General features: G+C 39.0%; 1 protein-coding gene across 1 annotated transcript in view; it reads right to left on the reverse strand.

The window, feature by feature from the left end:
• Positions 1 to 12,430, reverse strand: part of LOC124622260 (centrosomal protein of 135 kDa) — a 362,362-nt gene that overhangs the window by 19,692 nt on the left and 330,240 nt on the right. The window contains exons 20-21 of the mRNA XM_047147922.1: positions 9,246 to 9,422; positions 536 to 738 (exon numbers count right to left, since the gene is read on the reverse strand). Coding sequence (XP_047003878.1) covers positions 536 to 738; positions 9,246 to 9,422 — 380 coding nt within the window. The remainder of the gene's footprint in view (positions 1 to 535; positions 739 to 9,245; positions 9,423 to 12,430) is intronic.

The raw sequence follows: 12,430 nt of genomic DNA on the forward strand, positions 1-12,430 counted from the left end.
GCATTCTGGGTTGAGAATCATGACAGCCATCTACGTCTTCTGTTGACGGACAGTACTTGCCCTGGTGCTGAATGTGCACTGCACACTATACTTTTCTTTTATTGAGGAATTTTTTGAGCAAAATAATACAGTAGCGAAAAGTTGCTGCTAGGATCTCAGACACACATGTACATTTATACAGCAAGCCATTTGACACTACACCACCAGCATACACAGTAACTGTCTGCTGAACTTCTTCCACTTCTACTTGGAAGTAACAATTGTCACTGCCAGTCAGTGGATAGGCTTTTTGCCACATACTATTGAATATAATGAACAGGAAGCCTATTTGCCATTCCTGTAGTCAGCCTACACCCCCCCCCCCCCCCCCCAAGAGCAATCCAACCAAAACAAAACAAATGTTGCCTTTTAATGACATAATATACAGTAGAATATTTATTATAAGTCTATTTCATTTGTAATTACAAAACTATTATAACAATCACCTATGAAATTTTCAATCAAAATTACATTCACAATAAAACATCAAACTTACAGATCAGCTTGGAGATCTGATACTTTCTGCCTCAGGCGAGTCACCTCACATTCAGCATCTTGGGATGATCGCCGAAACCTCAATGCCTCTTGACGACTACTGTCCAGGATTTCTTCCAAAGAGATGACAGTTGCTTGTTCCTTTGACAGTTGCACTTGTAAACATTCAACCTCTTTCCGTAGCTGACACACTTCTCTCTCAAGCTGATGGATGAGAAAGATCATTAGAGCATCACCAAATGCTAATCAGTGCATTGTCAATAGGTAGTTATGATGTGATAGAACTGAAGATATAATTATTACTATACAACTATAACGTACATCAGTGCTGTTGGACAGGAAATGGACAAAATTTTACTAATGTGTCATGAGATGCCTTCTTAATCTAATTTTATTATCAACAGCTCTCTGCATATTGTAAATTCTGAAATAAAATTCCGACCATATGTCATTGATAATTTATGGTTAACACCTCCTTCAGTCCATTATTTGTAAATAAATAATTTAATCCTAAGTTTCTTCTTGTCTCACTTCTTGCGAGTATCCTGATAATATGCTACATTGCTCCTTCTACCCTCTTCCTCTTTGCCACATTACACCCTATTCTTCTGCTACATGTATGTTATCAAGATGACTGAATCCATTGGAAAATTCACCTTGATACAATCTCTTACAACTGTCTTGCTGAGCACAATACACAAGATTATATATAGCATCCATTTAGCTTGCTGCATCACCATTACAATTATAAAGTTGTCATTAGGTATGGATAGACATGGTCAATCTGTCTGTATTAACCCTTTGAGAGCCGTAGACATGTTGATACATTGTGCTGTCCAATTCCCTCGGGACATGCATGCTCACACTACCCAGTTGGCCTCTGAGTGCTATGCCTTTGTTTACACTGTTCACCCAAAAACTTCAGAGATTGCTTTTATTGCTGGAATATAAGTGATGTCATCACAGTTAACTATAGTGACACCTTGAACTAACTATTATAAACAACAGATGTACTTTCAACCAATCAGTTGTGAGCAGGCTGTATTTAAGTACCGGACACGTGACTGTAGTGTGTCAATGGTGTTATGTTACAAATCAGAACTGGGTAACGAACTGAACATCTCTAAATTAAGTGGTCAAGACATTCTCCAGAATGTTTTGATGAACAGAAAAGTATGTACAAAGTATGTCCTGCTCTCCTTGACTACCAAACAACATACGGATTCCTGCCACCACTTGATTGAAATGAAAAGCACAGGCAATTCTTTTCTGGAACAAATCATTATGGGTGATGAGATTTTTTGATATCAAAACAAACTCACCCACAAAATGATAACATGCAGTAATTCACATCAAAGGTAATGCTTTGAGGACATAAGCAATATTCAAGCCAATGTGACGTGCAAGTTGAACAAAATCCCAAAGAAGAACTTTTCTAGCAGCTTCACATGGTTGCATGAACTTCCTGTACATTGTATTGCAGTGGAGAAAACATTGTATAAAACCCATAGCATTAAAACTCCCATCATAGTGTTTCTTTATTGTTTATTAACCCAGTCTCGAAACCTTCAGACTGATGAGGTACACTTCCTGCTGCACAGGTATGTGTATGCTGTGGATGTATTAATGTGCACAGCTCTTTTTGTGTGCCAGTTTCCGATTGGCTGCTCAAGGTTAAAGTAGCTTATTTGAAATACCTGCATGCTATTTGGAATCTTGTGTTGATGTTTCTGACTTCTCCTTACATTTTCGATTATTCAATATTACCATCAGAACATTATTCTCCTCATTTTTCTGTTATGCAAAGGCAGACTTATCTCAGTAAATGAAAATGACACATCATAGTAACTCAACAAGGGAGAAATCATAGAGATGGTATGAATGACAATGAGATTGACTTCTGATACTAACAATTGTAATGATTCTTCTATAAAATCTTGATTCAACAGTGGAACAGGGACATCAGCTGTTAAATATTGATGAAAGCTTTTTCTTTCTTTTCATTCATATGCATTCATCATACAGGTACATTTGACTTGTCAGAGGGCCACCCAGCAATTTTTAGGTTACATTGCTTTCCAAATAAATTTGGTACTTGTAGATGGGCAACGTATACTGCAAATTTGTACATCACAGCAAAGTTTGTGGATGTCAACTGATTGCAGGGCACTATCAAAATAAACAGATTTGTCCAATCTGCAGTACTTTCCTTTGGCAATTGCTGCTTCTACTGCAACTGTACTGACTCTACATGTCTGTCTTCTATACAAATTTTCTCTAACAAAAATACCTAGTGGAAAAATTAGAAGTCATTGAGATATGATAGAAAGTGCCTTGGTCAGACTGGATGCTGTTGGCAGTTAGTCTTGAAAGCAGCCTCTTACCAGAGGCATTCTGTTGCACCCCATGTGATGTGATTGGATGATGGATGACATGCCAGTCACAGCCAAGTATGATATTCATTGTCTCCAGAAAAGCTTTCCCAGGTCTGAATGACTTATTACAAGGAATGCTTCATCCAAGGGCTGCTCAAAAAATGATGCACTCTTCACATGAGAGTGGGGAACATACAAAGTCATGTGCCTGATGTCATTCTCAGTTACATAGTTAAGGTTGCACTTCAAATTGTTGCCTGCACTCCCAAATGTAATTAAATGATTATGCTTACAAAGAGCATTTCACAAAGAACCTAAATCACAAGCAGGAACCTAAACAATTTGCATTCACAATAAATGCAAATATAATTGCAAATTTTGCCTCAAAATTCTAAAACGCAAAATTGCATAATAGGTGCTGTTCCACAGTGAATTGTATCCACATGAACATTCTATTAGAGACAGTTTGAAATAGCTTAATTTTTTGCATATAATTATTGAAAATGTAACCAATTTTTGGATACTGGTACTGCAGATCATATGACAAAGCCCACTTTGGAAAGTTAATATGCATAAGAACACATTCGCAAGATAAAAAGTACACCAAGATAACAATATAGTGGTGCACTTGATACTCTGGTGCCATGCCATCTCTTCACACTTGAATGGTCTATATAAGATACACACCATGTAATGCAATGTAGGACTTAACTGTGGGGACCTAGCATCTTCGAACAATGAAACAAATACATTTGTCTGCTAGCTAATGTACAAAAATTGGTACAATGTGTACACTTCAACATGGGAGTTTTAGGTTTGAACTATGCTTGCATCAAATGCTGGTAGAGGTCAAGCTTGAACTTCCTTGTTTACAACACTTGCAACACCAGCAAGCAACTGCACACCAGCCATTATGGAAAGGTCACTTACACAGAATGAATTTTCAGAATTGCAAGCTGCAGTTTGACCAGGTACATTAAGGCTATATCAACTGACTGAACTGTGGTCAAGCCTGCCAAATTACTGTCTAGATCAAGGAGACTCTGCATGTCTGATAGCTTCAGTCTAAAAATTTTCAATGACACCAGTATTTTGGAGGCACACAACAAAAGCTTTGTGGCAAACAAAGCAGTCTGACAACACAATTTGTATATACTAAGACTAGAAAGGTAGGGGTTAAAAGACAAAAGAAGTCTAGTAACAGAATCTACAGAATATCAATTTGTACCATTCATGGGGATTCATGGCAATGTCACCCATACTTGACAACACTACAGATAAAACCAACAACGTACTTAACGTAGAAGTAGGACCAAAAAAACTCTGTTCGCAGGGGCACACTTTCGGTGTGGTTGATGTATAGTTACTGTTTTTCTTTTCTGGTCACTAAAGTGCAATGTGCAGACACAATAAGTGGGCAGTTTGCCACAAGTGTAAACAACTTAGAATTATCATCGGCAGAGTGGCATGGAGCAGTGTGGAGAAACAAGCCTAGCCTCCTCTCATAAGGCAGTCAGCCTATGCCTGTGTTTCATGCTTCTGTGAAAGCAGAACTGTTCCTTCTCATCCTGTCTGGTAAGTCTCCATTGCTCCAGGGTTCTGGGTGACTTTTCCAAACTCTTCCCATTCTCTAAATATCACCACTCTTTTACCTTCAGCCCTCTTCTTTCCCCTTCACCATTCTGCCAGAAAACGAATACACTGGCTCTGAAAGTTTGTGGGTTTCAATACCTTTATGTGTATTTTCCCCTGCTCCTGCTTGTTGAATCAATTTTTCATTCATCCAATAACAGTATATTTTCAAAAACTGTTTATTGTTGACAGAATGAGATTTTCACTCTGCAGCGGAGTGTGCGCTGATATGAAACTTCCTGGCAGATTAAAACTGTGTGCCCGACCGAGACTCGAACTTGGGACCTTTGCCTTTCGCGGGCAAGTGCTCTACCATCTGAGCTACCGAAGCACGACTCACGCCCGGTACTCACAGCTTTACTTCTGCCAGTATCTCGTCTCCTACCTTCCAAACTTTACAGAAGCTCTCCTGCGAACCTTGCAGAACTAGCACTCCTGAAAGAAAGGATATAGCAGAGACATGGCTTAGCCACAGCCTGGGGGATGTTTCCAGAATGAGATTTTCACTCTGCAGCGGAGTGTGCGCTGATATGAAACTTCCTGGCAGATTAAAACTGTGTGCCCGACCGAGACTCGAACTCGGGACCTTTGCCTTTCGCGGGCAAGTGCTCTACCATCTGAGCTACCGAAGCACGACTCACGCCCGGTACTCACAGCTTTACTTCTGCCAGTATCTCGTCTCCTACCTTCCAAACTTTACAGAAGCTCTCCTGCGAACCTTGCAGAACTCGGTCGGGCACACAGTTTTAATCTGCCAGGAAGTTTCATATCAGCGCACACTCCGCTGCAGAGTGAAAATCTCATTCTGGAAACATCCCCCAGGCTGTGGCTAAGCCATGTCTCCGCTATATCCTTTCTTTCAGGAGTGCTAGTTCTGCAAGGTTCGCAGGAGAGCTTCTGTAAAGTTTGGAAGGTAGGAGACGAGATACTGGCAGAAGTAAAGCTGTGAGTACCGGGCGTGAGTCGTGCTTCGGTAGCTCAGATGGTAGAGCACTTGCCCGCGAAAGGCAAAGGTCCCGAGTTCGAGTCTCGGTCGGGCACACAGTTTTAATCTGCCAGGAAGTTTCATATCAGCGCACACTCCGCTGCAGAGTGAAAATCTCATTCTGGAAACATCCCCCAGGCTGTGGCTAAGCCATGTCTCCGCTATATCCTTTCTTTCAGGAGTGCTAGTTCTGCAAGGTTCGCAGGAGAGCTTCTGTAAAGTTTGGAAGGTAGGAGACGAGATACTGGCAGAAGTAAAGCTGTGAGTACCGGGCGTGAGTCGTGCTTCGGTAGCTCAGATGGTAGAGCACTTGCCCGCGAAAGGCAAAGGTCCCGAGTTCGAGTCTCGGTCGGGCACACAGTTTTAATCTGCCAGGAAGTTTCTGTTTATTGTTGCTGCTATATTTTTCAGTTCTAGAGAAATAATACTGATTACAGGATTCCTAAATGTGATTATTTCTCTAGAATGGTAGCCAAATCAGAATGATTTAGTAACAATAGTGTGATGCAATTACATCAATATTGATTTTATAGTTTGAATAATGATATTTATTTTTGCAACTAGGTAACAATCATTCACAAAAAGTCTTCCAATTGAATCTGCGGCCAGATCATATAATTATCTACACACAATATCTCAGCAGTCGAAATGGTCACCATCTTAAGGTGAGAACAATATCTGCTAATCTCATTAATAAATAGTGTTCTCACATGAAGATGCCAGCCAGATGGACCACTGAAATAATGTGTTTTGATGACTGTATAATCTGGCTGCAGACACAACAATAATATATTCAGTTAAGATGCTGGAAAAGTCTACACAGTCACTACAGAAGGTAATATTGAAATGATTTGTAGAATGATTAAAACAAATTATTCTACAAATTATTTCAAGATTTATTTGATCTTTGGGACTACCTGAAGCATGATGATATAACTGCTGTAGAAATGGATGTTAGCTTACTTCACAAAACACTACTAAAAATACAAATTGAATGTCTTAATTTAGTTGCTAAATTACACACAAGTAATATTTTGTGAACACTGAAGTAACATAAATTTAGTAATTGTTGAAATGTCATAAAACCAAAACTTAACCTATGTCAATTTGAACCATTGTGACATATTTGTTAGTATTGTGACAGTGCCACGAGATTTAAAAGTGCCGCTACGTCAGTACGCGAACACGGCGATAGAGGCCCTCCGCAGCTCGGCCAAGCGCGGGAGCGCCACCTGGCTATGAACGGCGCTGGCCGCATGTCACGGCATGGCAGTGGAGTGACAGATTCAGAGTTGGAAGCATGTAACTCGCTATTGCTCTACGTTGTATATCCACGCAATTTATTAGGATTAAAGGTTATAACAGTTAGCACTTAACATACATATTTCTAATGTAAAAACACACTTGCATCACTAAAGCTCCAAGAGAACTAAAATTAGAGTTTAAAAGCTACTCTTTTGCAAAAAGCCGAATCTAAATTATTATTTTTAAAAAAGCTAAGAGTACTCCATTAAGGTAACTGTCTTTCATTTATTTTTTTATTTCTAGCTGTAATAAAGCTATCATAATTTCTTCCCTCATCATTGTGCTCAATTTCTCATTGCCTCACCACTATAGACTCATCAAATCAAATCAGTACGTAACACACTTTTAAATAAATTCCAGCTCTAATGTTGATAGGTGTTTCACATTTAACTGAATTATGTTATGTAATCCTACTACTCTTGTATGGAATGGATGTATGGGCAATTAATAAGGCAACAATGAGGAAGAGTGAACTGCGGCTGCATCAACAAGCGTTAAAAATACCCTGAACACACATAATTACTTATGAAGACATTCTAAGGTTAATCGATAAGGATCAGGAATTGGAGACCATAACAAAAATCAGAAAACTAGAGTATTTTGGCCATCTTATGAGAGGAGAGATACATATAATATTTTAATATTGTTAATAGAAGCAAAAGTTGTAGAGAAAAGATCAGTAGGAAGAAGACGAACTTCATAGCTGTAGAACCTGTGAGAGTGGTTCACGTACATTTCCCTATAACTGTTTAGAGCTGAAAAGTCATAAACAATATTAGATGTAATTATTGCCAACCTCCAAAGACAGGCAGCACCAGAAGAAGAAGAAGAAGAAGTGAAACTGTCTTCATGACTCCTACATGGCATTTAACAATACTTAATTAATGTACAGGAAGTTTTAACCTTATTTTAAATACACCCAGACACTAATGTTACAACTACTCAGTACTATATTGGAGGGAAACATTTCACGTGGGAAAAAATATACATAAAAACAAAGATGAGGTGACTTACCGAACGAAAGCGCTGGCAGGTCGATAGACACACAAACAAACACAAACATACACACAGAATTCAAGTTTTCGCAACCAACGGTTGCCTCATCAGGAAAGAGGGAAGGAGAGGGAAAGACGAAAGGATGTGGGTTTTAAGGGAGAGGGTAAGGAGTCATTCCAATCCCGAGAGTGGAAACACTTACCTTGGGGGGAAAAAAGGACAGGTATACACTCGCGCACACACACACATATCCATCCACACATACAGACACAGTCTTTAAATATGTCTGCTTGTGTCTGTATATGTGTGGATGGATATATGTGTGTGTGCGCGAGTGTATACCCGTCCTTTTTTCCCCCTAAGGTAAGTCTTTCCGCTCCCGGGATTGGAATGACTCCTTACCCTCTCCCTTAAAACCCACATCCTTTCGTCTTTCCCTCTCCTTCCCTCTTTCCTGATGAGGCAACAGTTTGTTGCGAAAGCTTGAATTTTGTGTGTATGTTTGTGTGTCTGTCGACCTGCCAGCACTTTCATTTAGTAAGTCACATCATCTTTGTTTTTAGATATATTTTTCCTACGTGGAATGTTTTCCTTTTATTTTATATATATAGTTATAATAGAGGGAAATATATCTAAAAACAAAGATGATGTGACTTACCAAATGAAAGTGCTGGCAGGTCGACAGACACACTAACAAACACAAATATACACACAAAATTCAAGCTTTCGCAACAAACTGTTGCCTCATCAGGAAAGAGGGAAGGAGAGGGAAAGACGAAAGGATGTGGGTTTTAAGGGAGAGGGTAAGGAGTCATTCCAATCCCGGGAGTGGAAAGACTGACCTTAGGGGGGAAAAAAGGACGGGTATACACTCGTACACACACACATATCCATCCACACATATACAGACACAAGCAGACGTATTTAAAGACCAATACGTCTGCTTGTGTCTGTATATGTGTGGATGGATATGTGTGTGTGTGCGAGTGTATACCCGTCCTTTTTTCCCCCCTAAGGTAAGTCTTTCCGCTCCCGGGATTGGAATGACTCCTTACCCTCTCCCTTAAAACCCACATCCTTTCGTCTTTCCCTCTCCTTCCCTCTTTCCTGATGAGGCAACAGTTTGTTGCGAATTTTGTGTGTATGTTTGTGTTTGATTGTGTGTCTGTCGACCTGCCAGCACTTATATATATATATGGAGGTGGGGAGGGGATAGGAAAGGATGAACAAGTCAAGGAGGGGGTAGCACGATAGTGTGAAGCAAGTCTTTCACCATATATCTCAAGTTGGATTTTCTTTCTACTACAGTAACCACAAGCTGAAGTAATAATTTCGACAATTTCTTTGAAATTTTGTTTCTCTCTTAGCACTCTTCTACATCACCACCAGTAACTAGTCAACATAGCTATAAAACTGACCTTGATCCTCTGTTCATCAGACTCTGCTGCCTGTTCTTGAAGGGCCTCCTTCTGGCTGTCCAGAGTGACACAGAGATCCCGAACTGTGACAAGGTCTGCCTCTGCTCTCCGCAGCTTGTCTGTATGTTGTCGAATTTGTGTTTCAAAGCCTGCAACTTTTCCTGTCAGTTCTGCAATCTGGAAAAGAAAAACAGATTGATTATAATCAGTCATGTAATTAACAAAGAGCAATACATAAATAATCTTCAGTAACATAGAAACAGAGAGTAATTAAAAAGGATCTCCCTCTGAATATCTTCTTTCACTTGTTTTTTTCTTTCACATCCTTTATGTTTCTGTTTCCCATTCACAGCACTTTTATTTTGCTCCAGTCATCTATTGTCTGTTAATTTTGCTGTCATTCTATGAATTTCATCATTGCTTCACTATCTACTGTCTCGTATCTCCTAACACAATGCATATGCTGGTGAGCGAACAGCTAAGTAAAACTTATTGAATCATGGAATTGTAAGAGTTGGTTCAGACTGCGAGGCCAAGTCTAGGGTAGGCAGCTGGACTGCCCCAGTAAGCCATGTGGTCACCGGCTTTATCAGGAGTACAATGGAGCAGCTGCTCCTTGTAATATGACTCGAGAGGGCCTTTTGCATCAGGTAGTCAGTCTGTACAGATCAGTCTTGAAGTAACATGTTGGGGAACTGATAGTGTTGTTTCACACTTGATTTTGGGCAAGAATTTTAATATTTGGCCACACTTAGGAAAATTCCTCTTCTCTCCCCCCTCCCCCCCCCCTTTCCCATATCTCTGACCTTGACCATTGTTTTATAGACACTTAAAATGAATTGGTAAATTGGTTGGGCTCATTCGTATACCGGATATCAGAGACCTTAGTATTTAAAATAGTTTTAACCTGAAAATGGCTAGGATTATGAAGTTTCAGATAATTCAGATTATGTAACAATTTGCTAATAATAAGCCATAAATAATATCTACCTCTTTTCTGTTAAAATCAAATGTGAGGAAGAAAATGAAACAATATATAGTTTTGTTTAAAATTACATGTAAGAAGAAAGAATATTTAAGGAAGAAACAATATGTCTAACGGTTTAAATGCCCTGCTATTGTAGTTAAAACTAACTATGGAGAAAGAAAATGAAACTGCACATTTTCAAACGCATTTTTCTTCTGAGAGTCAATTTTAACAGAAAATATGTACATTCATGTTTAAAAGAATATATAACCTATGCCAACCGAATATTTATTAGAGTATCATGTAAAAATTACATCTGCAGAGAACCAGATATTAATTTTCAAGAAATTATTATTTACTTTTTCAAGCGTTGACGTTATTCCACTAAACTTGATTTTAAAACTTGCTTTGTCAGCAAAGAGAACTGTTTCTGCTTATTGGATATATGATGCCAGTTTATTTATCTACAACAAGAACATGAGCAGACCCAGTGCCAAGCCCCATTGTACAACTGTTGTGATTATTCTCCATTCCAAAGATACTGTTTCATTGTGTACACCCCCAGAGTTCCTTAATACAACACTACACATAATTTTATTCAGATAGTATAAAACCCAGTTATCAGCAAGATCTCTGATGACATAATATTTGAGCTTGTTTAGGAGAATATTGTGACTGCACACTCAAATGCCGTTTGACAAGTCACAGTAAACACAATTTGGCAATATTTTGTCTTTTTAATTTTGTATAAACTCATTGGTGAATTGGAAAATAGCATGTTCTGTGGAAAGACACTCATAAAACCCATACTATGACTATCTACCTTATTTTGAGAGTGGTGTGTTATGGTTCTTGCATACATAATCTTTTCCAAAACCCTGAAGAAGCATGTACACAGCACGACTGGTCAACACTTATTAATATTTGTGTTACTAGCTTTCAAGTAAAAAGAGTGTGACAAGAGGAACATATTTCAGTCTGCTTGCAAGTATTCTATGTGACAGAGATGTGCTGCATATATGAAAAACAGGATATTAGTATATTCCTTGAGATATTATCAGTGACATCAGCTTTCCTGAATTGCGCAGGTGGGAACTTTCCCTGCAATACATCCCACTTTTCCGTAACCCTCCTGGCCTCAACCTTCGTTAGTCACTGTCCTCACCCATCCAGCCCCCTCCCTGTTCCCATTCCAGCACTACACAGCCGTCATTTCACCACCACACCCAGTCTTTTAATTTCTTTATTTTTATTTCTCTCCTTTCCGCTACTTACTCCCTTCTCTCTCCGCACCTTCTCTCCTGCCCTCTGTCTAAATTGCAACACTTCACTGTCCGTCACTCCCACCATACTATCCCTCCCCCTCCCTGCCCCAGCCTCCTCCTTACTCCCACCCAGTCACCACTCCCATCATGCACTGGTGCTGCTGCTCGCAGTGTAGTTTCAGCTCTCTGAGACTCCAGATATATATGTGTGTGTGTGTGTGTGTGTGTGTGTGTGTGCGTGCGTGCGAATTATTAATTCTGAAGGTTTATATGTTATTTTTAATCAGTTTTTTTAATAATAATAAATTTCTTATAAAACGTAATCTACACTAATAATAAAACTGCAAAACTGTCATGTCCTGCTTGAATACATTACTCTACAAAACTAGTAGATGAATTTTCATGAGATTTTTACAGATAATTTGAGCATAGCTTTGGGCAACATATAGGGCTTACTTAAAATTGGATCACAGAAAAAAAGATATTGTAGCTATAGTTTTAGGAGTCTTCTCAGCTTAGTACTTTGGTAGTATGCCTTCGGATGTGGTACACCAAAGATCCAGTAGATGGCAGTGTTGGTTCTTTTCCCTCAGTGACAGAAGTATTTTCCAAATTTTTTATCAGTGACAGAGCTAAATGCCACAATCTTATCTTCACAAATGAAAATTAACATAGAATTTACTCGGCTAGGATATATGAATTTACTGATTTCACTCTGTATATTTAAAACTTAATCAAATTGCTTTACTTCTTCCAATAGGTTTTATTTATATTTGACTTCTTGACTAGAAAAATGAACTTATTGACAAAGTGATCCTATAAGTGTTGTATTTTTACTAGTTGAAATACAGAACCCTAAAAACTGATGGTACACAAAGGCACAACTTGTGCTGCAAAGCATGGGTATATTGCTAGCCATTCCTATTTCTCTGTTTGCCCTTACCATTTCAAAC

Source organism: Schistocerca americana, chromosome 7 (assembly GCF_021461395.2).
Source record: "Schistocerca americana isolate TAMUIC-IGC-003095 chromosome 7, iqSchAmer2.1, whole genome shotgun sequence".
In the NCBI taxonomy this organism is placed as follows: Eukaryota; Metazoa; Arthropoda; class Insecta; order Orthoptera; family Acrididae; genus Schistocerca; species Schistocerca americana.